Genomic DNA, 26959 nt, shown 5'->3' with positions numbered 1-26959 from the left:
TGCAGCGAATATTAAAAACGTAGTCCAGTCACAAGTTGTATATTTATAATTAGCTTCATTATAATGTTCAACAAATGTAATTTCAAATTAAACAGATTACAGAAACCAAAACGCATAATCATAACCTGTAATGTCCGGTACGCCAATGTCTAGTTCGTCGTTATAGGATATCGGAGACGTATAAGTTGGCACTTTCGGATTACTGAAACATGCAAACACGACCATGTCATGAACATATTTCATTTTCCATTCAACTAATTTCAGAAAAGGATTATAAATATAATTTTTCTTCTATACTGGTTTAAATTACTCATTTCATCGGGTTTAGATTTCTTTTACGGAAATAGCCACGAGTGTAGCTTGATAAAAATGTGTCCGAGTAGCGTACATCAACGTCACAACTCGTACCGCACGGGGCGCGCGACGCCGGCGTCGACTCGGTGTCGCGATAATGCAACACTGTGCGGACAACGACGTTAGTAGGACAAAGGAAATGTATGCAGTAATTTAATTTCTATCGCAGTGCACTTTCACAGGTGTGTCGTACTCAATTTTCTTTCGGAATTGTGTTATGATAAATTTCAGCTTTCAGGCACTGGCAGCTTTTCTTCTATTATTGGACGTAATGGCATCGGAAGAATTTTTAAAGTATAATATATTCTTTAAGTTTTACTTTACTTTATAAGGTTTTTGATTTCCGTGAGATTATCACGATAAAGATGCGTTTAAGAGTCATTGTTTTGAATGACTTATATTTTTACTCTAAAAAGCTGTTAAATGTAGCATATTTATTTGGTATAATATTGACGTTGATAAGCTTAGCAGTGTTATGCAATATGTAAACTAGAGCGGGTACTAAAGGAATGTATCTTTTTAACGTTGTTGCATTTTTTAAATTAGATGACATCGCAATAATGGAGTCACTTATTGTAGTCATAAGAGTAATAAGTAAATTACTTAGTCGTTATGAAAAAAATATTTAACGATATCGACATCGTATGATCAGTATCAACATTACTTCAAGATAGAAATAATAAGATAAGTATAAATGTGTTAGCAAACATCGGCGACCAAGGAAATCAGTCTCGAAAATGACTAATGTGAAATTTATTTGTTACTACATAGCAATGTTTCAATTATAAGTTGAACCAAATATTTGAACAAACTCGCACAAAGTGCGCCAGCATATTAAAAAAAAATACGTTATATATCATGGAGATGAATAAAGTTGCACTTATGCTACGTTAAAAAAAGGTATTAGAATAATTATCATTAGATACTATTTGAATTAAATCATTTATAGAGAGTGTAACACGATCAACTGTCCAATTCGAGTGGTTAAATTAGAGGACCGCAATTTGCAACATTATAGTGTAATGTTCTTGTAACAGTCGACCTTACCGTCACTGATAATTGAAGCTGAATTATTAGGTCTATTGTCGTATTTTTAACAATAATATTTGTATTGACTTTTTAGATTTTTGTATTGACCATAACTGTTACAGTGTTCGTAGATTTAGAGAAAAACAATAATCGTTAGGGATACTTTTGAATTGCAATTTTTTTCCGAACCTTAAATAGGTAAATGGATTTAAAATTTCACTGTTTTTCTACAACCTGTTTCAAAACTGCCTGCATTTATGGAGAATAAAAATAAATTTAATACTCACAGTTCAGGCCGAGATCATGATAGGTGATGATGGCCGGTTTATTGCGGTCGCCCTGAATGGCAACAAGGATGTCGCCGCGGTCGGTGCGCACGCGCACTTCGACACACGCGCTCTCGCCGCTGAACCGCCGCGCGCTCGGGAACTGAAGCTGGATGTTTCTCAGTTCGATGTCGTCCATGCTGACAAATAATTATATACTATACTATAGCCATATTAATACCCAGAGATTTAATAGCGCAGGACATCTCGGTAAAAAATGTCAATAGGTACTTAGAAGTGAACAACGAAAATGTAGTTTCTTCTTCCAGTTTCTTAACAAATCCTAGTAACTAAGTTTATAATGGGTCGAAACTTCGAATATTCAAACCAATATTCGTGCATATTTACCTTTGCTTGCAGTATTTGAAGCTCATAAAACCTAGTAAGGAATGCTAATATATGTTGAATGAAATCTTTAGTGGATTTTGTAAAATGATTATTATAGCGGTGTAGATAAACTCTACGCAAAACTAAATAGATCTTGAAAGTACGTGGACGCACAGTGTTCACAATACTTGATAACCTGATGGATAGTTAATAAGTGTGATGTGCATTGCCATAGACTCAAAGAATTAAAAAAAAAATCAAAACCATTGCAATAAAAAAATGAAACTACATTATAAGTATAAAAAATAAAACATTAAACAAACTTCCAAGTGTTTCACACAACGTATACTCTTTCGTTTATGGTTAAAGTTTGTAGTCAAATTGAGAAGACATTAATACAATTATCACAGAGAATTTTAATGGACATGGAAAATAATTATAATCTCACTGAATGACAAACATTTATACATATATTACGTGAAGAGAAAACGCCTTTTTAAGCACATTGCGCTCACGGAGGAGTTTGAGATTTGGCATAATTAAAGTACATATAGAGTGCAAAAAATTAAATTATGTATAATGTGTGACACTAATAGATTAAACTCGGCGGGCGAATTTCGATCCCTGGACGATCACTAGTCTAAATAAATATATGAAAAGTTTATTACTAAATAGATTATAGGAATTATAAACGTTTTGTTTTAAAATTGTTGAAGAAATACAAAAGTTGGTAACGTAAATACAGCACAATGACCTCTCGAAGTTGTAAAGTTTATTAGGCTCCAAGTGTTGCGCCCGACGCAACCCAGATTGTAACCGCCTAACTAACTCTTATAACAGCGCAGTTTAACTTACCTACTTTTATAATTGGTACATTTATTAAAAACGAACTATAATATGAATGCAGGCGGGCTGCCGGCACTGTTTACATAATTATACAAGTACGCAGTATTTAACAAATTTTAAACTATTTGCAATATACACGGTAACGATATAATATTCATTTTATTCTCATGTATTCCAATTGTAAACATTAAATATTGAATCCCACGATAATCCAATTGTGACAAAAATAAGCATCGATGACATGCGCCACGCCAGTGGGAAATTTCAATTTTACAGACACATAGACGTACTCATAACTTTTATCCCCGAAGCGGTAGGTAGAGACGCAACTGGTGCATCCACTTTACGCTGTGTGTATTCCGTCCTATGACATGATAAGGGGTGACCCTATCGCCATATCGGCAACAAATTCCATACTCTATAAATTTTGCATCATTCAACTTATCATACTTGTGAATCGTAATGCACAAGCCTTGGGGAATACTAAGCACAGCAAATAGGAGGATGTCCTTCCTCTTTTTTTCAATTCTATTTATATATATATGTATATCACGCAATTCACACGTGGTTTTAAAATTATATTTCATGCAAATGGAACCACGTACCAACGCATTCAATCTATATTTAAAGCAAAACACAACACATCAAAATTCTAGGAATATCGCTTATTAGACTAGCGCAACAGTATTCAATGAAGATAATAGGAAGCCCAAAATAGTAGGCATGAAGCAACGAAAACAAACCACAATTCAAAGCCACGTTAACACCGCCATTAGGCGTTAAACGCGTTCACAAAGCAAAATAATTATCAAAGGTGTAAGCTATATCCTACTGGGACAAATTTGACCAATAAATGAACAGTAGCAAAGCGATAAGTCTGAGCTTCAAGTACCTGCCCCGGCATGCCGAACCCTGTTTTAAACACAAAGGATAGCCGTCCGCCCGGCGGACTATTTGATATTGTGACAAAATCATGGCATGTGATCGACCCGCACTCTAATTTCGTTAAACCTTCGAAACTATACAGTGTATCCCATCACACAGGTACAAAAGTTTAAGCATATTGGTCATTTTATTAACGCAAATTTATTTATATTTATATAAGTATTAAGTATACAAGAAGTAGTTACAGAATACGTTTTTCATGAAATTAAACTTCTGAATCATATGAATAGTTAATACATTAAACGTTAATGACAAGTGGGTTTAATTTTATGGATTTATATTTGTTAAGATTATTGAAACAATCTAGTGAAATACATTATACAAATAGAAAAAGTCAGCAAAAACAAATCCTATGTATATAAAATTATTGACGTCAATGTATAAAGAAAACTTTATTTTAAGCGGTTATAAGTAGTGAAAGCAAACATTTGTATTTAAAAAAATCTTAAGACTATTTCAAATGTCCGCCCGTCAAATGTAATTCTCGATTCCATGACGCTTTTCTAAAAAAGGGTCATGGAATCGAGAATTAATGAGCCTATAATTATTTTGACTGGGATTTGATTGGGCTTTCCTAATATTTCAATATATTAGCCATGTCCGCCAGCGTTAGTAGCAGATTTGCCATTTTGATTGTTTTTTCGAGAGTATTTATTTTAAACCTGGTACTAAGTAATAAATTCATAATACACAACAACATTTAGGGTATTTTCGTTGATAACCATACTTCTGATAAATAGTAAACGACATTAAACACGTAAGAACCGCAATACTTGTGATATATCGCACACTGTTACAAATAATTATTCCATTTCATCAGTACGAGAAGAGTCGTTGAATATTAATTGTTCGAACAATTTACACTGGAGTGCATCGATTTTTTGCCGTTTGTGGATGAAGAAAATCTGTCGGCAAAGTAAGTTATATTAAAATAAAACCGACGAATCACTCGCAGACTTGAAACGACACTCCTGTCAGTTTCAGTGGTCACTGGTCCGGAAATTATAAGGAATTCCAAAGTTATGCTCTATTAAGTTCCCAAGTCATTTTAGTTTTCAATTTAAAATTATTTCAAAGGAAAATTGAATAACCAGTGAGGATTCGTCATCATCCCGTTTCATTTCATCATAAAAAAATTATACGAGCGTCGGAATAGGAAGGCATGGAGTTCCAAATATTCAATAATACTTTTCCATGGAGGAATGTCATCCATTTGCTAACTTTGTCTACAAGTTAGCCGATGCGGACGTCGCGTCGGCGTGATTTGGTAGAATTATTTTAAGAATAAAAGTCTTATACTATGCGCATTTCTCTGACTCTCGGTAATAAGAAATTGTTATGTTCCCAACGTGTGTATTGGAAAATACACTGCGTATGAGAGGGGGCCATTTATAAACTATATAAATCTTAAGTTATTTACATAAAATGCAAATAATTCACTTAAAGTAACGTAAGCATATTTATGCAAAGATTTGTGCCTACTTTACAGAGAAGGCAAACAAATTAGTAGAGATGTGGCAATGGTAATAAGAAATTGTCTCAATTCTCAACATTGGCAAGGACAGTCCATGGATTGTAGTCACCGTGCATTGCTGTGTTGTGCTCTCACTATAAGTTTACTGTCCCACCGAAAGTAAAAGTTGCCTTAATAAATTGTGTAAAAATAATTATAATACATCGTAAAATTCCTTGTTTTGTGATGTCTCTATTTGGCATAAATACACCTCGAGCCACATATTCTAGCCGACACGTATGGACAGCGCGTAAGTACGGGTAGCGATATTCAACTCTAGATCACATGAGTAATTTATAGAAGGGCATTATGTGAAACCTATTATCCAATATCATAATAGCAGAAAGAGATGGGTATTTTTTATCGAACATACATTAAAATCAACGACCAACAAAATCATACTAACAATATCAATTTTCTATATTATACTTCTTGTATATATCATATTTTAATAATAAACGGAATTACAGAATTTTACTAGACTTTGAGGACGAACACGAAGAGGTAACGGCCAAAGCCCTTAAAGATATTAAATTAATTAACGAAATTTACTTTCAGGAAGAACCTAAGTCCAACGTCGATGAAATGATATTTAGAGCAAACATTCCATAGAGAGTAACTCAATGAATTCACTTATCTAGCTTTTAATTACGTTGGGCCGAGTTGTAAGCGAGTCGTCCCGCGGCACTTGCAACGATGGATAAATCGTGCGGAGTGAGAAAACTATTAGTTATTTACAAGTCCCATTAGCACTTCAATCAACCGATAAGTAGTTGAGACATGAATTTAACTATAAGAAGTCAATAAAAATTTGTAAAAATACAATATCCAATAATTCTAGGACTATGAAAATAGAGTTTAATGTCGAGCTATAATTTGTACACAGCTGCAAATCGGAAAATTAACATCAATGAAAGAATACTATTTTGCAAATCTTATTTCCAAATTCAATATGTCATTAAAAAAATCCATTTATGCATCTAGTTAGGAATACGTGACCAGTTTCCTAAAGTGTACATTTCGAGCCTAGGTCCCATTGAACCTTAAAACATTCCCTAAACATATCAATATAAAACAACATAATATAGATCCAAAATAATAAATTATATATATCATTTTTTATCTAATAAACGTTGTTCGACGATATATCTTCGATGGTATAGCCTACATTTATTAAAAAATTATAATTACATTGTACATACAAAAATATATATTGATCTTTATAAGGAATTGTCTAAGTGCAAACCAAATAATGTGTGTGATGTGTTACATGTCAATTACTTTTAACTTTATATTAACACCTTGTTTCTCTCATAGAAGAATAAAATTAAAAAAGAACTATTCCACAGCTATCTGAATTCGAACGCAAAAATAATAATTTAATTTAGATCACAGGGAAATGAAATATCGCTGAACCATCATGTTTTACGACGAATAAAGTCACCTCAAAATAAAGATGAACATTTTATTATGTAATTGTACAAATACCTCGTAACAATAAGTAACGATTTTCGCTTATTTGGAATTACGTTACACATTCTATTTCTTGTGTAATTTTTATTGATATACAAACTTAAAATAGGCAGGACGGGCTCTTACTGATGGGCATCCTCCATGCACGGTTGTCAAGAAATATTTTTTTTTTCAAGATGTCACTACAGAGAATGTAAGAAACATTAAATGCGAGTTTTCAGCAAGAGGGGCCCCCGAGACGGTACCCTACCTACCCAGGTTTCGACCGGCCCGAAAGCGGGGGCACGATCGACCGAAAGCTTTGGCAACTGGCCAGGAGGACGGCCAGCTACAACAGCGCCACTCTCAATTATTATTTGTGAACAACTGTAACAAGCACGACTCACAGGGCATATTTTCGCGATTTTACAATAATTATTGGTTCTTTATCAATCGAATATTTAAAATTATTCTTATGGCTACTAGAGACCAAATTCTTAGTCACACACTAATTGCCTTGTAATTTAGACATCTCGCGAACTAGAAACAAAACACAAAACAACGCATCTTAAGAGTAACTATGATACGTGCCCATTTAGATTATGTAGTATGTTTATTTACCACAATCAGAATATTTAATTTTTGTAAAATATTAGTGTACTCATTACTATGAGAGCGCAGCATGTGCTTTGTGCAAGTCGATTGTAATTTACCTAAATTCGAGCAACATCATTTTCAAAGCCAACGAGGGCTTCCAAAAAATTCCTTGGAGAATATAACGTATTATGTAAAAGTAGCCGCGGTGTGGCACGTACTATAGTATACTATGTGCTGTTAGTATTGATACGTTGAGTTAGTAAGATAAAAGGGTAAAGATAACACAAAAAAGCAAATTCGAATGCAGTTTATAAAATTTTTGATTTGAACACGATTCCTATAATGAATATGATATATCAATCAGAAAGACTAGATGCGTCTTAGGAATCCAAATGCTAGAGATAGACGAATGAATCAATGACCTATAATTCTCGTGTGTGTAACTTCTCGTGTCAACAAATATCTCCCACAATCACGAATGGATCGCCATTCCACCCACCTTAATGGATTTAAAACAAAACTTCTATCTTTTAAAAGAAATTGTGAGTTTTTGTTGTGTATTAAGGCTTATAATTGTTAGTCCGTTTTATTTATTTGTGTATATTCACATTACATTCTAACCAAAAATAAAAATAAAATGGAATAGAAGGGAGAACGTCTAAAAATTATAAAATGGGATTGCTTTATATTCAACTCAGTTTTGTGAAGTTTCAGGTAGCATGAGGACATCCGGCCAAAGTCACGTAGTATTGCGCCCTGCCCTACCGACTAATACCCGAGGCCTCACTTCGCCTCGTGGTGTACTTGTGGACAAAATTAGACATCAACCGAGTATGCGAAATCGTTAATATTTTCTAAATACACCGGATATAAATTACTTCTGATTTTTTGGTATGTATTTGATATAATCTCAGGGATTTTAGAAGAAAAAAATAATTGGTTACATTTACAACCATACTTATACATGAGTGAGGAAAAAATTACGTAGGTATAATGTAGCAAAAATTCATTATTTGTATTTATAAATAAAAATCAGTAAGTACATAAAGAAAAATTGTTATTTTCCACAGTATAAATATATTCATTGGCCGAAGAAAAAAATAGCTAAATGTCTCTGCATTGTGACGTGATTTTTCTTATGCCGGACCATCTTCATGTTTTATCCCACTATATATGCCACGACTTTAATTTCTGATACAGTGGGGTGACAAGCGAAGATAAATATACACATGTTATTCCTTCAGAGTCATGACCTTTCACATCCCGCATCCACGTGAAAGTATTTCTCAATATTTGGATTTAGATATTTCACCCACCCACGAGTTACATTACGACACGACAAACTTGCAAAGTTAAGCACCGTCCGAAAGTCAATATTGGTCGAAACTATCACATACAAAAAAATTTTAGGTCCACTTTTTAAAAAGCTGGATTTTTTTTTTTGTATTAGGATATGCGGAAATTGCAGAATAAGGCATTGTTTGAAATAACATAGATGTATAATTGTTAAAACTAAGTGTTGACCATTATTAAATATTTTAAAAAGTAAACACAACAACACGCATAAGGGATAAGTTTTACTGGTATGTCACTAATGCAAATTTCAAAAAAAATTGGAGATAAATACGTAAATATTTTACCCAATACTGTGTTCAGATTAAAGATTCCTTTAGCAAGAAATATTACTACACACACGTTAAAAATATTATACAAACATACGTGTACCTACCGAATATAATATCGAAATTTGTTGAATATTTATCACCCCGAGTAAAAGTATGTAAAAATTCGATGCCCTCTGTCCTTGTATAAGGTCATTGTACAGAAAAAGTAACGGTTTCACTTCTATTGAGGGTAAACTGAATAATCATAAGACAACAGAAGGGTAAAAAATCAATATACTGTTCATTTTCCACAATTCTAGACAATAATTTTGGACTATTCTTACCGATAAAATATATTAATCTAAGTTTCAAATACTTTTTGAGTTACTTCAGATTTTAGAACTAATAAGGCTTAACATTCTAAATGAGTTAATCAATTGGTAGTTTCAAAAGGCCTTCATGGCCTAGACCTAATAAATACCTGAATATTATCATTATAATTTTGTTGTTTTTTTTTTAGTTGCTTTGGTCTGATTCGGAAGATCTTTGGTGTCATTTCTATTTCGGGTTACACTTTTCAAATACCACTTGTATTTTCAATAGAGCGCGTCGGCTTCGGGGACACTTCTTCTTATACTCTTATCGTATCAGAATTTTGTTGCTCGGCTTCGATTTTTAAAATAGATAACCACGACAAAAATTAACTATCGTAAAATCCAATCTATACGAATTACAATTATACCGAAATTTGCTGTCAAATTTTGACCAAAAGGACTAAGGACAAGAAGAAGGATAATTTGCATAGACTTTAAGAACGTTAACTTATGTCGATAATATCGGCCCAGGTGGCATGTAGGGATGTCATCGATGAATCCACCAATGCTATATTGATAATTTTCTTAAAGATGCAGTTGCATCTTTATTACGAAGTGTCCTGGTTGTACCCAATACACCGAGGGAGCGTCACGCCCATGCATTACAATATTGCTCCGCAACAAATAGATTTCATTATAGGGTGTGTTCCTTGTGTTAGCAACCCACAGTACAATCATTTATAAATACAGCAAGGTGGAGTAAAGAGCAAATATCATATACTAGCATCATGATTCACGATGAATTTGCTAATTGGAATTTCATTAAACATTTCTAGCTAGCTAGAAAATATTCACATGATTAAAATGTGAAAACGAGATATCACATTCCAAATAATTTCAACGTCGAGCTGGCCCGTTTAAAACCTTTTTTTTTTTAATATTCTGGAAATTTATGGATACTAATCTTATAATTCATAACGGAACAGACAGAGTTTGCATATAACGTTAATAATCTCTGAAATTACGGATCCAATTTTGGAAATTGTTTCACTAATGGGAAACGGAATTATTTCCCTACTTTTTATTCCCTAAACGGACTTTCAAGTGGACGTTAACAATATAGCATTATATGAGTTACTACTTATGGACGCTAATTACATTATGTACCTTAGTGCTCGTGAACTGGAGTAAAGAAAACTTCATTATTGGCAGACAATAGTTATTGTAAAGGGATTTAGATATTGGCTTATTTCATTCGATATCAAATTTCTTGAACAATTGTTTGATGTAAGTAACTATTGTAAAATGTTTTACCAAGTTTTGTCTTAAGGAACGTTCGTTATTCGATGAAAAGTTTTAACTATTGGTAAGAGAAAGACTGTTAATATTACCAATAATAAAACGCCTGACTGAATTCATGTGATGTAATAAAAATGTTTTATTTCATTTTATTAAAATTATACCCACGATATTACATTTTAGTACCGAAATTTGGCCTAAAATGCGAAATATTCATTAACTCCAATTAAATAAGTAGATTATAAGCGTTTTTTGGTATAGACTCTTTTATACATTAACATTTTATGTTTATTGTGATAGTACCTATGTCGACCCCTAAAAACGAAACAGCGTAATGCTATGTAACTTGTAAGATATATACGTAACCGAGATGTCCGCAGGTGCTACTGCAAACAGAAACTAATTTAGAATTTGCTTTTCAGAACTTAAATGTACAAAGCAATAACGAATTTGTAAAAAAAATGCTGTTTACAAATAAGATCTTATTTCAAAGAAACAGCAAACTAAAGAGAAAATAACTTTCAACTCGGCTACATTCAAACAAATTGATAACATTATATTAATGTTTTGTAATATTTAACAAGGTTGAAGCACGATAGTCTAAAGGACACTTCACATGAAGCGGACTGAACGGCGAATAAAATGAATACCGAATTTCGGCTATATTCTGATTTCAGGTTAATAATAATTTTAGTTTTCATAGCATTAAATAATATCTATTGTTGGTATGTTTCTATTGCCCATTTACATTCCTACAATTTATAGCGACCCTAGTAACGAACCACTCTACAAATGACATTAAAATCAACGGAAAACTTTGTGACATATCGAATTACACCAAATCTATACTAATATATAAAGCTGAATAGTTTTTTTTTTGAACGCACTAATATCGGGAACGTCTAAACCGATTTTTAATTATTTTGCTAGTAGTAAGCTACATCACACCCGAGTGCTATAGATGTGCACTAATAAACAAACGAAAGAACACACAGACAGGAAATAATCATTTGGCAATTTGTGTTGGTGGAAGCCAGAGTTAGTTTTCTTATCATAATAATGTATAGTTTAAAATTCTTGATGTGTGCTTATTGATTCGTTAATTTCATAATACAAATGCCATTAAAATTGTTGATTCCATGCGTCTCCTCCTAAAGCACACATCATTTTAATTTACAACCAACACTATTAGATAAACAATTTCATAAAGAATATTTTGATAGTTTAAAATAATAAAAAAATATGTAATTATTCGTACGTCTGCATATTTCCGCTAATAACTGGCGCAAAATATAGATCGAATTGCTCAAAGCCGTTTGCTCGGGGAGCGCCTTAAGGGGATGTTACATTTTTGTGTGATATTGAAGGATCAGGCTACAACATAAACAGTTGAGAAAACTTGAGAAACGAAATCATAATCTAATTGGGTCAATACTTCATATTCATACAGATTTTTTGGCTGGAATAAATATAGAAAATAGAAACAAACAACCGGCTCTAAAAGAGTGATCTTTACGTCGTAATTTATTTATTTGTTTGTTTTCAGATTTAAATTATTATTTTTGCATTGGACTGTGTATAGCTTCGTAACTGTCCAATTTTAGTTAAATAGGTTTAAGACCTTGAACCTCGAAAATGCAAAAGGAACTCCACTAAATGAAATATTGATTGAATTATTTTGATAATTCTTATTGTGTAAGGTTCAATATAGCTTTAACATACTATTAAAAATATTGTTGTTTGATGTTGAACATCGAAAAAAGACTAGTATAAGGATTTCTCTTTGTATTGGGTTCAAATAGACGTGTTTTATAAATAATAAACGATAATAAAAAGAAAATTTTTAACAGAAGAAAAACTGACTCGAAGAACCGATACAATTTTAAAAATATTTAAATTTTCTATATGGTTTAATACTTATTACAGCACAAGGAATGTACGTAGTCTTCTCTCCAATCCGTGTTTTAATATTACAATAAATCTGTTTCTGGTAATGATTCCCTACTTCTTTAAATATACAAAAACAATGTTAAATTGAAATTAACCAACAACTTAAAAATAATTCTTGAATATACATATAAATACAAAAACACTACTTAGAAAGACTGCATTGCTTGTAATTAAGTCCATGAAATAATTTCTTATTTCATTTTTATAGTGGCTAGTGAAATTATGATAAAGAAGAATTTTCATGTAATTAAGTCAACTAGCCATGACATATTACCTTTTCTATTAATTAAGGTATTACAGTGAACATCGAGCGACCGTCTGACCGTCTGAGGTTCCTTTAATGCATGCACAATAATGCACATTGTACGCGATTAATGCTTTTTCTATCTGGTCAATTTAAAACTTTGTTTTATTTAGGTCACTCAAGTACGAGGAAATTCATGACTTTGATTTTTTTATCTTTTGTTCAAGAGTTCGAATGCTCCCGAAATTTTCTGCTCTAATTGGCTGCTTCTCGATTGGCATTTGAGTTTGGTAAGACGGAAGACGTGAACTGATTTTCCCTCACAGTGATTCGTTAACAGATTCTAGTTCATTATCTCAATATGCTCTAAGCTTGTTTTGTTAGTAAATGTGATCAGTTTATTATACAATCGGGTATATAACAATGTAGTTACGATGGCGATAAATTTTACAAAATTAATGGATTTTACAGTGCAGTGAACTATGAGGCCGGCTGTAAAACGAAATTACGCTGGTTCGATACCCACCCACAGAAAGAGGGGCTGGCATAAAAAATAAAATTCTTTGTCTTTTTTAAAATAATATCAAATAATATATGTATTCATTAAATAATATATTTAATACAATTTAATTGTGTTACGATACGACTGCAGTGCAGAGGTCTCGGGTGCGATTGATTACCGGGGCGGGCAAAGTGATGTTGGGTTTTTCTACTCAGTACCAGCCCGGAGTCTGAAATTTGCGCCTGATATGGCGATAAGCTCGCCCCCTATCATATCATGGGACGGAATACACGTGGCGAAAATTGGGTTCCAACAGCTGCGACTCCACCTAGGTCTTTGGGCATAAAATGTGTAAGGGTGTGTGCAATATGACAATAATTATTGTACTTTTTACAGAACTACAAAACCAACACCTTAATCACCTAATGGTAACTGTAATCTGCTAATAAACATCGCACCGGATTTAACATTACAAAGTGTATAGCACTAAGCTATACTCGTCACTCTGGTATTAAGTGTAAGAATGCAATTACATTGACTGTCCTTAAAATTTACAAGAACGGTAGTTGCACACCTGTTTTTGGAATTTGGTATAGGGACAGTTGCGAGTAAAAGTTTATATACAAACATTTAGCATATTATGGTGATAGAAATTTACTTAAAGTGAAATGATTTTTGGCTGTAAATTTTTTTCTACAGTCATCGTATCACACGTGAACGGCTGGAACAATTTCTAATCCTTTTTTTATTATGTTAATAATTATTGGCAGGTTCGTATGAAAGAAAAAATTAAGAATGTTGGGCGGAACATAAGAAAATTTCACTACAAACTTAATTTGTCATAACTGTCAGTTGTTTGATAAAGATGTTGAGATAACTGTTAGCGAATTGCAGAATGCGCGCTTCAAAAATCGTTTCAACACAGATGGATCGGTTGATAATTCAGTGTTCATAGTTAACACAGCACATCTGTCGGGTCAACTAGTTGGATGTAAAACATTCGTTGATAACAACAACTTAGGGAATTTCAATTTACAGTAGCAATTCGCGAGCTATTCCAGAGTGCAAAAAAATTTAAAGTGCATTTTACAATAAAATTTTTATCCCAATAACCCATTTGGTTTGGCAACTATGAGTCAATTTAAAATCATGATAAACAACACAGTAAAAAAATATGACCTTATATAGAGCTGCAAAGTTTTTAATGATAGGTAGCCATCATTAATTATTCCTTGAAATTATTAACTTTGATTATTTATGGTTGAATAGCGTTCAAAGTTTAGCATTAGTAAGGTAGCATATACCTCATATTTGTGGATTTAAAGTATCATTTAACATTATTCTGATCTGGCATATTAATTATCAACCTGTTCTAAACAGTGCTAGAATGCTGTAAAAACATACGTGAGATTTCAATCCAAAAATGATTAATATAAAAACAGCTTTACTTGTAAATCCAATTGATAAATTTTATTACTTTACTATACACCATTAACACAATCTATCCATGGCACTTTGAAATACTTACCCAAGCAGAGCAGTTTCTTCAGCATTGTGGGAAGGCATTTTGGTTGGTTCCAGCTCTACTGTTCCACTCAGGACTTTCTTCCTGAAATAAGTTTACTGTACTGTATTTTATAAAATTATATTATATATATTCCAACTAATTATCAAAATATAATTAAAAAATATTTTTTAAAAGAATTAGTTTTAAATAAGTGGCAAAGTTTGTAAATATAAATAATAAAATAAAATGTGATAAAAAAAAGTATGAATGCTACATTATAAATGTGGAAAAATAATAAATACCCAAAAGCATTTTTGAAGAAACTTTTTTTTTATACACAGTAAAATATTTTGGAACTTTAAACCGGATAAATAGTTTATTTACATTTATTGATTTGAACGGTAGATTCACAATTATAGCTTCTTCAAAACTTACTACATATACACTAAACAGATATAAAAAAACGCAATTTGGCTAGTAATAGTATATGAAATAATGTAGACAAGATGTAGAGAGAGTTAATGTTGTGATGAAGAACGCTAGACACAAACACAAGTCTAACACACATTTACTTACTCAACAAAGACACCTGCTATATCAGTAACACACTTATTTAAAAGCGGCTCTATTCTCTTCCGAGTTGTACCTCCAAAACGAAGGATTCTCTTAAAATCATTCTTTTTAATAGGCCGTGTTGTGTCCCTGTACACCTCGTCCAGCACCACATAATAAGCACCATTCAGCAAACTTCGAGGCATGCCAACTTAATTTTAACAAAAAAGCAGCAATTACCATGCAGCCCAAAGACATGCGGTGTTACTCAAAGTGATAAATTAAAATAGTTTAATAGTTTTGATAACTTTGAAAAGTGACTTAAAGTTTATGGGTAATGTTTCAAATTGCAATAAAGTCTCACAGTAAGTTCTAAAAATATTGTTTCTTACCTTTTGTACTTGGTACGGATTTTTCTGAGGGGGGTAGGTTAGCCAGTCGAGAATATCAGAACCCAATATGTCGCTAACCGCAGTTCTCGCAAACTGACGACAACTAAGTAACCGACCGACTCTGCTGACTTCCCAGACACGGAGTAAGCTCGGTACGGTCCGACTCACTGTTCACTTCGTAGCGTACTGCACGCGCATGCGTATGTAAATACGTCAATTATTCAATTTATATACCGTAAAACCGGGAAATTTTAAAGCATTTAAGTGCCGCGGGCTGTGTCTAACTTTTTGAACAAAATCAAACCGACCTCATAAAACTAGTTTGTAAGACAATGTTCAACTTTGAGCTTACCTGATTGTTTTACACCAAAATTAATCACTGATTATCTTAAATCTGTTATAATTTGTAACTTTACAATAAATCGTTAAGCGATTAGAAGATTTAATTTAACACTGTCTTCTTGTTTTTATTTTAAAGGGTCTCATAGATATAGCATTTGTTTTTGATTCACGGAAACATCAGAATTCCAACTTCTAAGTTTAACGCAAATTCTATTTTTGAGTTTTGACAGATGGAACATATAATTTATTTTTCCTGGCCGTTGTCGTATAGGCAAAAGACATCCACATAGTGCCTAAAATTTAATTTTTAGTATCTTTGCAATTTATCTATTTAAATTGAATTTCTTAATGGTGCCATTGCAGGATAATAATGCTCCTAATTACTGATTATAAATTATGGATTTAATAACCAACATAAATCAAATAGAAATCATAATCATTATAAAAATTATAAAATTAAGTATACATTCCTAAATCTATAAAAGAATAAAACATTTTTTTTTCTCTCTCTCTGGCAAAAAACATATTATTATTACTGCTAAACATTTGTATCGATAAGAATCATAACAATAATTGATTCTAAACATTTCTTCTTGTTCCTTTATATTATGGCTGCCACCGTTTATCGGAATTTTGTCAATGTCAAGTAATAATAGCAGATACAAAACAAAAAGACACTATAAAACTAGATCGCCATTTTGCCAATCCAATTCTAAATCTACACTTATATACTTCACTAATCATTTATTAATTAGTATTGAAACCAATGACTAAACTTTTATCATTGATCGAACCCAATGAATCGAACCCGACACGTTACTTTGACACCTGACAGATGTCATGGGGCTTATCCAAATTTTATAAAGCAGTAGGAGCCTATTTTACAAAGGATTACTTACCTATAAATATAATCCATGGCGTAGCACAGCAACACAGTGCTTGAAGCCATAAAAAAAAAAGAAAAATATAATCCAAACTTTAAAATGCCATCAAAGGGAATTGTAATATATGTAGGATGCCGTGAAGCAAAAATTGATTTATTAGTAATGGCAAATGGCAAATAAGTAATTGAAAATGATTTCTCATTTTATTCTAAGCACTTAGGTAGTACACAAACGCGATGCAATAAAATATTTTTCTTACTTGCGATAAACTAATACGGTTTTTGTTAGCGAATAGATACCTACCTACAGAATACACATCATTCTCGATACTTAATATGTAATCAATATCTACTTTAAGGCGATACCTCAAGGTCCATTTTCATACATTTTGTTTCGCCTTTAATCTGGGTAACTAAACAAGTATTGGCAAGTAAAGAATTTAAATTCACGTCTAGTTAGTGATTAGTTCTCGCAGTTGAAAGAAAAACGTAAAAATAATTAATAATCATGGATATTTCGGCCTTTAAAATTTAATATGACGAAATTTTAAAGGCAGAAATATCCATGATTATTAATTATTTTTACATTTTTCTTTCAACTGCGAGAACTAATCACTAACTAGACGTGAATTTAAATTCTTTACTTGCCAATACTTGTTTAGTTACCCAGATTAAAGCCGAAACAAAATGTATGAAAATGGACCTTGAGGTATCGCCTTAAAGTATTTTTACCAGTTACTTAGATAACAGCTGTAAAAAATGTATTAGAAGAATATTTTTGTTTTATATATTTTTTATAAGTAATAATTAATTTACCTCCAGTATAACTAGGTATCTAAGTATCTACCTATAAAATAAAAGAATATTTTTTGTGTAGGTTTCAACCCCGAAGCTTTTTTGATAATAATTTTAGCTATAAATTTATTTTTGCTGTACTCTTTTAGACAACATTATTTGAAAGATCTGCCGCAATCTATTTAGTTAAATGGAGTTGGACAGATTTCACCAAACTTTAATTACAATAAATATAAAATAAAAAGAATTTTCAGACTGATACGCCTAGTCCAAATTTTTATAGTTAAGTACATAAGTATTCCAATTTTGTTAACTAATAAAAATGTAGTCTTATGTTTATATAGTTTATAACTATTTCAGATCATAGCAGAGCCATCTGTTGGTTAGAATAAAAAGAAATTGGTATCATTTGTACATTTATATCCTAGCTGAGCCATCTTGCGGATTTTTTTATCTTATCCGTATTATAGGTACAGGGGCATGATTCTCTACGACAATGTCGAACTTGTAACACGGCGTGTTTCGTTAACTTCGTGTTATGACTGTGTAAGAGTATTCTGGATGCTAATTTGACATTTCATGAACACGATGAGGTGTGACACATCCGCCTTACGGGCATGTTACGAATTGTCAAAATAACGTGCGGCAATCCAGCGCGTCTATGCGCGTTTAGACAAATTAATTATTTAGATACAACGACTGTATAATTTCTATTGACGATAGTATCCTCTTTACATCGTGAAAACTCAAATTTAATATTCTACGTTATCAGAAACAAAAAAGTTTATTTTTTATTACTTCGATGTAATATTTCTATTAGTAAATAAATAGGCAAACAAATATAAAACACTAATGAAGGTATCTTTTTAAACAATGTTTTCTTAATTATGTACATTACAATTAATACTATGTAGTTTCTTTGTGGTGAAAGTTTTGTACCTATAAAGTTTGATAACAATAAAGATTATTGAAGAAATTTTTACAAGTTATACATTATTGTTGTTATAAGTAATTGGTGACGTCTTAATCAAGGGCTTAGCCAGCTTTAAAATAAATATCAAAATCTTCAAAATGTGAATATCGATCCAGGGAAACAAAGCAAAAATTTCATGTAGGTAATCCCAATCATTTTAAACAATTACATACAAAAGTATGTAATCATGTTGAATCTAAAATTGTTTGTACAAACACTTCCTTTTTTATTTTAGGAGACCAAAGGCATCTTACATGGAATGCTAATGTTAACAAAACTGATAATATCAAATGTAATAATAAAATTATTTACTTTTACAGGATAGTGAATGTAATGCAAGATATTCCAAATAAATAATAGTAAAATATACTCAGTTTTAACAACACATTATCTTTGTTTTATTTTTTATTTGTTGTTCAGTCTTAGATAACATAAGTAAAATTTCTATACATGAGTTTGAATGTTTGTTAATTAATCAGTTTCACCTTAATAACTAAATGAATGTGTATGAAATATGGTATTCAGACAGTGAGCTGTGGATTGAATAGAGTACTTTTTATTCCAAAAAGATTAATGCCGGTTGAGCGGCTAATAGAAGTTATTAGGTAATAGAGCTATAAATTTTTAAAAATAACGTTTAATAGGCAATATACACTTATTTTAATTATTGGTGGTAAGTCTGTTATATGTGAATGTCTGTCTTGATAGTTATAAGGTGTCTACGGCAATGTCTATTTCTATAGCCAAGTTAAACTGTGTCCATGCACTGATGTGTACCAGTTTAGAGGAAATTGTAACTAGCGTAATTACTTTATAAGACCTAAAATCTTTATCTCATTCTGAAAACCTACTGTGGAACGTCACATAGTGCTTTGCAATTCAAAGTTCCGGATGGCATTGTAACTGTTTATGGGCGGTCGTATCGCTTATCATCAGATAAACGGCATCCTAGTTACATTATTTAACTAAATAAAAAAAAATTGAGTTAATGCCTTAACGATTTTGCAACAAATTTTATGATGGAAGGTCCGTAGAATTCCTCTTAATATACGTTGTTAGCGCCAATTTAGCACAAACTGCATTAGCACAACAGCATTTACTATTACTCATATAACAGCATTCGTGTAAAATCTTCAGTAGCATTAAATATATCAATTCAATTCATTTTTTTAAAATGTGGCTTTAGTAAACAAATCAAGTAAATAAGTCTATGACATTGACATTTGACAATCATTTTGAAGTGATATTGTTTCGTTTGAAAACAATCACAGTCTACAGAAATTTCTTTAAATTATTTTTATATTCCTTTCATGTTTCTTACATTTAAGTATATACAAAAATGGGATTAAATAAAGTTTGGCAGTGATTTATTCGAGTTACATCATTTAATATCACGAATACAAACAAAAAAGCCTTTTCAAAAAAACCGATACTTGCCGGTTCGAGGGGATGAAAGATTTCTGAACGCATTAACACATCGTAATATAAAAAATATTAAGCATAGACAACCTATCGTACGGCATACACAATACCTATTTTTCAATTACACATCGTGGCGCGTGTATGAAACGCGTTTGTGTTTAGAGCTTGTTTTGACAACACGCGTTTACGGTGTGTTATCGCGAGTAGCATAGGGAATCAACCTACAGTTATGGAAAGTGATACGTAGAGTACGTTTAAATAGTTTTCATAATATTCACATAGATGGAGCTATGCCATTGTTTGCTTCAAAGATAAAATATAATCACTACGTTTTAGTTTGTTTCATAAGGATATCTTTTAAGTAGACGCTAGATGGCGCTAGAATGTGGATCCGCAAAATTTTAAATAGTAATCTACAGTTGGGCAAAATACATACTTTGCTTAAGGTTATAGCTTAAGGTCCATTTTTCATACATTTTGTTTCACCTTTAATCTGGGTAACTAAACAAGTATTGACAAGTAAAGAATTTAAATTCACGTCTAGTTAGTGATTAGTTCTCGCAGTTGAAAGAAAAACGTAAAAATAATTAATATGCATGGATATTTCGGCCTTTAAATTTAATACGACGAAATTTTAAAGGCCGAAATATCCATGCATATTAATTATTTTTACGTTTTTCTTTGAACTGCGAGAACTAATCACTAACTAGACGTGAATTAAAATTCTTTACTTGTCAATACTTGTTTAGTTACCCAGATTAAAGGTGAAACAAAATGTATGAAAAATGGACCTTAAGCTATAACCTTAAGTACTATTCCGAATGTATTTAAAATAGGTAAGGTCAGGGGGGCAAGTGCGCCGACGGGCTAAGTGCACCTGCCTTAAAAAAATCTAAAACTATTGATGTTACACAATTACCGCAATCTTATATCTATGCTACTAACTGAAATACAGTTCTACTAAAAAATATAAATGGCTCTGTTCATTTTAATACGATTTATTCGCCATTTTCTATTAAGTGTCATTTAGACCTGAAAACAGAGATGACCCCGTGAAAGATTACATCAAATATTTCAAGATATTTAACATATTTCTGTAAACCAGTAAGGTGAGTACATAGTTTAAACCTTTTATTTTAACTTCCTGCCTGAATTTTATTTATATAAGGCACTTGCCCCATTTCCGGAGGCAAGTGCGTCTACTATCATTTTGTTTTACTTTGAGCAAAATATTTTAAATTTACTGTCTGATTTCCTTGAATGGATATAGGTCGTTAGCACAAAATACCAAATATTATTAAATTAATAAAATTACATTCTTAAGTAAGCACAAAAAGAAATTATTTTGCTTTGAATTCAGCTATGAAAATTTTATGGCGCACTTTCCCCGACTGACCTTAAAATACAAAATATTTTTAGGTCTTGTAAGTATTTAATATATAAAATTTCATAAACTATTTTAATAATAATAATAATTTTAAGCCCGCTGGGGCGGCTTTGTGGCGAGCCGACCGTGAGTGGCGACACCGCGTTCCTTGATTCCGTGGGGGCTACATGAGACTCCCTGACCCATGGCTTGCCTTAACCGGCCGGCTAGGAGTGGAAGTCGCAAGAGCTACGAACCTCAGCTCCAGGATGGAAGTGCTCAATCTACGTAATAGCGGGGAAACCCGCTCCGGGACGCGACAGCGACCCGCGATTGTGAAATCGGTGCACACCTCTCGATACCCTTAAGCCTCCTACACCGGTGTTGCGTCGTCGGCTTACGCCACTTCTGAGATGCCCATGTAGTGGGGGGAAGTCACCGTCTGCCTTGAATACATAGGATTGAGACATTTTACTTGGCAGGCGTCCCGTTGTCTCAATCGATAGCCCAGCAACCAGTCCAGCTAAATCCCATCCATAGACCCAGTATAATTCCCATCGTTTCTGCCATCGTCCCTGCACTTTGTAAACGCTGTCTTTGGCTGTATTTCCTCTATAAGTACAGACAGAGAGAGAACTTGCAAGGTGAATAAAGAGTAGAGTAATGTATCTTAAAGGGGCCTCTACGTGTTGGGCCCATGCCATGATTTCCCGCAAGATAATAATAATATTATCAGCCCTGTATTATATAGTGTCCCACTGTTGGGCACGGGCCTCCTCTACTACTGAGAGGGAATAGGCCTTAGTCCACCACACTGGCCTAGTGCGGGTTGGTAGACTTCACACACCTTCGAAAATTCCTAATAGACAATTTCTCAGGTATGGAGGTTTCCTCACGATGTTTTCCTTCTCCGTTAAAGCAAGCGATAATTCACAAAGAATACACACGTAATTTTTTAGAAAAGTCAGCGGTGTGTGCCCTTGGGATTTGAACCGGCGACATTCGTCTCAGCAGTCCGTTCCACAACCAACTAGCCTATCGCCGCTTTTTTAAACTATTTTACCTATTTATAAATAAAAACCGAAATACTGTCAGGTATTTGGTAAAGTAAATAGAATAGAACTAATCTAGTTCATCCTATTTAGGATGCAGCAGCAGGAGCAGAATTTCCTTTTATAAACATTAGATTTATAAATGTGAGTAAGTACTTTCAAACAAATAGCCTCCCCCTCGAAACAACTATAGTGCGCTCTGTCTTCACACCGAATGCACGCCCATGCACGGGGGAACATTAGGCCGCAACTCTAGGCACATAGTGTAATGTGTATACCTCTTGGTTGCTAAATAAACATTGAGCCTATATATAAGGGCCTATAAGGGTTCGCGAACACCTCCCCTCCCTCTGCTTTCCAACCATCCTAACAAACTCCTACTCCTTCCTCTTCTCCTCCTTCCTAACCGCGGCAGATTAAAAAAAAAAGAAAAAAAATAGCCTCTTGTTGGGAATGAACAATTATTTTCTTCAGAACGCACCCGATAATAAGATTGCTAAATATATTTATGCTAAAATGTATTTTGAAGCCATAGATATTTCAAATATTTATTTCAAAATATCTCGGCTCCAAATATTTGAAATACTACGACGACTGGGCTGCGACTGTAGGGTCACTGCGCCTTACAATCCGGCGTTGAACCGCTCGAATTTGATTTTACTATCTACCGCCGGGCCGAGTTCCTATCCATATGGGCAAACCTTTTTTTTTTTTGGTTTCGCGGAGAAAGCCCCTTACTACTACCGCCCAGCCTTCGTGGGGAGCGACTGAGCGGTTATGCTGGAGTAACCGTGCCTTACGGCCCGGCGTTGAGCCGCCCGGATTTGATGACAACCTTCGGGCGACCGCCGGTTCGAGTCCCTAACCCTATTTATAGCTAACCTATGCACGGGCTTTTTTTGTTTGTTTTCGCGGAGAAAGTACCTTATTACTACCGCCTAGCCTTCATGGGGGGCGACTGAGCGGTTATGCTGGGGTAACCGTGCCTTACGGCCCGGCGTTGAGTCGCCCGGATTTGATGACGACCTTCGGGCGACCGCCGGGCCGAGACCCTAACCCTATGTACAACTAACCTATGCACGGCCTACCAGCTAAAACTCCGCCGTGGCCCTCTTCGGCGCATTAGAGACGGCTGCGGGCTTCCTCTGACGTTAAGGTGTCTAAGTCTACGACCGCAGTCGCCCCTGCGCGGTGCCTCCTTGCGGCCCGTCTCCTATGGGAGGGGGTATCTCAGAAGCCCCCGCGCACCGAAGGACGCCCTCGGCATCTACAGCAGCATGAGGCCCACTACATACTGACGTCCATCCCAGGGGTCAACCGAAAAATGTGGAAAAGATGCACAGAAATGCACTAGGGCGGACAGCCCCCTGCTGTCCGCCGACGACCCCCTTCGTGGCCCCTATTAGTCGCCTCTTACAACGGGCAAGGGATACCGTGGTGGAATTCTCCAAACGCCCCCATTCCAGAGGGCGGACCATGATATGTACAACGCCGCGCACACCATAGCAACTTAAACTCCGTCTTGGCCCTCTTTGGCGCATTAGGGACGCTTCCTCCGACGGAAGTGTCTAAGTTGTCGACCGCAGCTGTCTTGTGCGGCCCATCTCCTATGGGGAGAGATGGGCGTTGGTGTACAAGCCCAGCGCACCTAAGGAAGCTGTCAGCGTCTACAGCAAGAAGTCTACCTTCCGCGCCGCTGTCCATCCCGGGGTTTGCCATAGTGAGCTCAACCGGCACAAACTAACTGCGCGACCCCCCGCTGGCCCCGTTTAGTCAGTCAGTATTAAACCCCAAAAAACACCGTTTTAATTGGTATAAAACTCGTCCCCAAGAACTATGGTTTACACTACATACATTTTGGGCAATTTTTGGTCATGACGTGAAGTTTCTTTTTAATCAATTTATAGAAAAAACATTTTAACAAAAAATTATACCTACTGTCTCTAAAATCCACTATAAACCAAAAAATAATCTAACATTATCTATATACTGGTTACTAATTATGGAGCTGGCAATCCGTTCTATGGATTGGGCCGTTTGGAAAATTCCACCACGGTATCCCCTGCCAATAGAAATTGGCGACTAATATGGGCCATCGCGGGATCGTCGGCGGGCGGTAACGAACCGTCCGCCCTTAGTTTCGTTATGTAGTACATGTCGCATATTGTGGTGACCCCCGGGATGGACAACAACGTGGAAGGTAGGTCTCATGAGGTCCAGAGCGTCTTTCGGTTGAGCGACGCATCTCGCGCCTTTTTTCTGGTTCCCTCCTCTACAAAAAACAGGCGCGTTAGGATTAGCATTAGCACGGAATTCATTTAGTATTCCTGAGCAAAGGAGAATGTTTGCTTACGCTGCTATTGCGAAGCGCTCTATTGAACGTACGAATTAATTAGCACTTCAGAAAATTGAGCAACTGTATTTAATTTATGAAATGCTAACTGAGGGTTAGCATGCTAACAATTAGTGCTAATACTGATTAATCCATCACTAGTATATAGGTTAGGGACTCAGTCCGGCGGTCGCCGGGATGAAATCCAGGCAGCTCAACGCCGGGTCGTTAGGCACGGTGACCCCAACATAACTAACCAGTCGCCCCCCACGAAGGCTTGGCTGCATTTATAAGGCACTTTCTCTGCGAAAACAAAAATAAGACGAGTGACGAGAGTGGAAGTTTGATTTTAAACCAAATCAAATTGATTATAATTTATATCGTTTGATAACAATGAAAAAAAAGTATATTTCCCAACACAGAGTTTTTACTTATTAATAGAGTTTTTATAACTTTCTAAGAAATAGCTACGATTGATCGGACGAACCACATATTTAAAAATCTTTACACAGTTTATAAATGTAAAATCAAGAATATGTTATACTTAATTAGGAAAACATAATCATCAACACCAATGGTTTTGAACCAAGAGAATGGATTACTTATTTCAGATTTATACCGCTTTTTTGGTTTTAATCCATTCAGTATAAGTAATTGGTCTTAAAACGGCCTGACATCTATAACTGCTATTACCAAGAGCTCGAAATATGACCATAATTAATTAAATTTCTAAGTTTAAGGCGATACCTCAAGGTCCATTTTCATAGATTTTGTTTCGCCTTTAATCTGGGTAACTAAACAAGTATTGGCAAGTAAAGAATTTAAATTCACGTCTAGTTAGTGATTAGTTCTCGCAGTTGAAAGAAAAATGTAAAAATAATTAATAATCATGGATATTTCTGCCTTTAAAATTTCGTCATATTAAATTTTAATGGCCGAAATATCCATGATTATTAATTATTTTTACGTTTTTCTTTCAACTGCGAGAACTAATCACTAACTAGACGTGAATTTAAATTCTTTACTTGCCAATACTTGTTTAGTTACCCAGATTAAAGCCGAAACAAAATTTATGAAAATGGACCTTGAGGTATCGCCTTAACAAACTCTAATTATGCCAAATCGATACCTCTGTGAGCATCATAAAATTCTTAAAAAGGGAACAGATTAATATTATAGTTGAGGTACCTATAGCTATATTTCGTTATGATTTCATAGTCATCGAAGAACACATGCAGGCAAGTACAAAATAAGTACATATTATGCGTTTAATTAACATAACCTGTACAATCTAGTTACCAATGTTTTATCTTTGTTTATAGATATATAGCTATTAAAGGCGCAAAATATAATAATTACACATTAAAAACATGTTGATAAAGTTTTGTAATCATTAGAGTACTTACCTAACATATTTTAGTATGTTACTAGCGTTGTGTGATATTAATAAAATACTTACAAGCCATAAACAGGTACCACGACACCAGCATGACACGCAGTAACATCACACCTGGGTACGGATTTGTAAGTGCCACTCCTGTACACCACACATGGGGGGACATGGTCAGCGACGGCTTCTCCAACCACCACCAGGTTTTCATCCAATTCAAACGCAATATTGTCCATTTCAAACGTCCTTTCCAAAGCGTAGTTTACGAGCAAATATGGCATGAATTGAGAGGCGTGGTGCATTGATTGTTAATCGAGCGTTTGACGGCCGAGTGGAAAACGTATTGACTGAGACCATTATATGCCATTATTGCAAAGTCCAATTGATATTTATTTGGGTTTTCATATAATTTTAGAATTAGACATGTTGATTGTTTTGCACCAAGCTAATATAGACAGAACGTTCAAAGATAGTATAGATAAATATTAAAACCGCGATAAAATCCGAAAAATAGTTTTATTTTAACGTTTCAAAGGTAAAATTTATTTGTATAGAAAAGGGACGATTAAGTACAGATGTTTTTGACCGACTACAAAGGACATTGCTCAATTCTTCGTGATGTTTTTTATATGTTTATTCAGTGATAATTTT

At 34.1% G+C, this 26959-nt stretch overlaps 1 protein-coding gene across 7 annotated transcripts in view; it reads right to left on the bottom strand.

Annotated features, from left to right (window-relative positions):
- Positions 1-26575, bottom strand: part of LOC115455753 (protein NDRG3) — a 106411-nt gene extending 79836 nt beyond the window's left edge. The window contains exons 1-5 of one of the 7 annotated variants that reach the window (XM_030184426.2): positions 16106-16508; positions 15754-15939; positions 15386-15572; positions 14831-14911; positions 1671-1849 (exon numbers count right to left, since the gene is read on the bottom strand). In XM_030184426.2, the coding sequence (XP_030040286.1) occupies positions 1671-1849; positions 14831-14911; positions 15386-15567 (442 nt within the window). In that variant the 5' untranslated portion in view covers positions 15568-15572; positions 15754-15939; positions 16106-16508. Of the gene's footprint in view, positions 1-1670; positions 1850-14830; positions 14912-15385; positions 15573-15753; positions 15940-16105; positions 16510-26377 lie in introns of those variants that run through there. The other 6 variants (XM_037444124.1, XM_030184427.2, XM_037444125.1 and 3 more) reach the window with 6 other exon arrangements.
- Positions 26576-26959: the final 384 nt, after the last annotated feature.

Source organism: Manduca sexta, chromosome 27 (genome assembly GCF_014839805.1).
Source record: "Manduca sexta isolate Smith_Timp_Sample1 chromosome 27, JHU_Msex_v1.0, whole genome shotgun sequence".
In the NCBI taxonomy this organism is placed as follows: domain Eukaryota; kingdom Metazoa; phylum Arthropoda; class Insecta; order Lepidoptera; family Sphingidae; genus Manduca; species Manduca sexta.
Note: the sequence above shows the minus strand (reverse complement) of the source record. Positions and strands in the feature narration are given on the sequence as shown.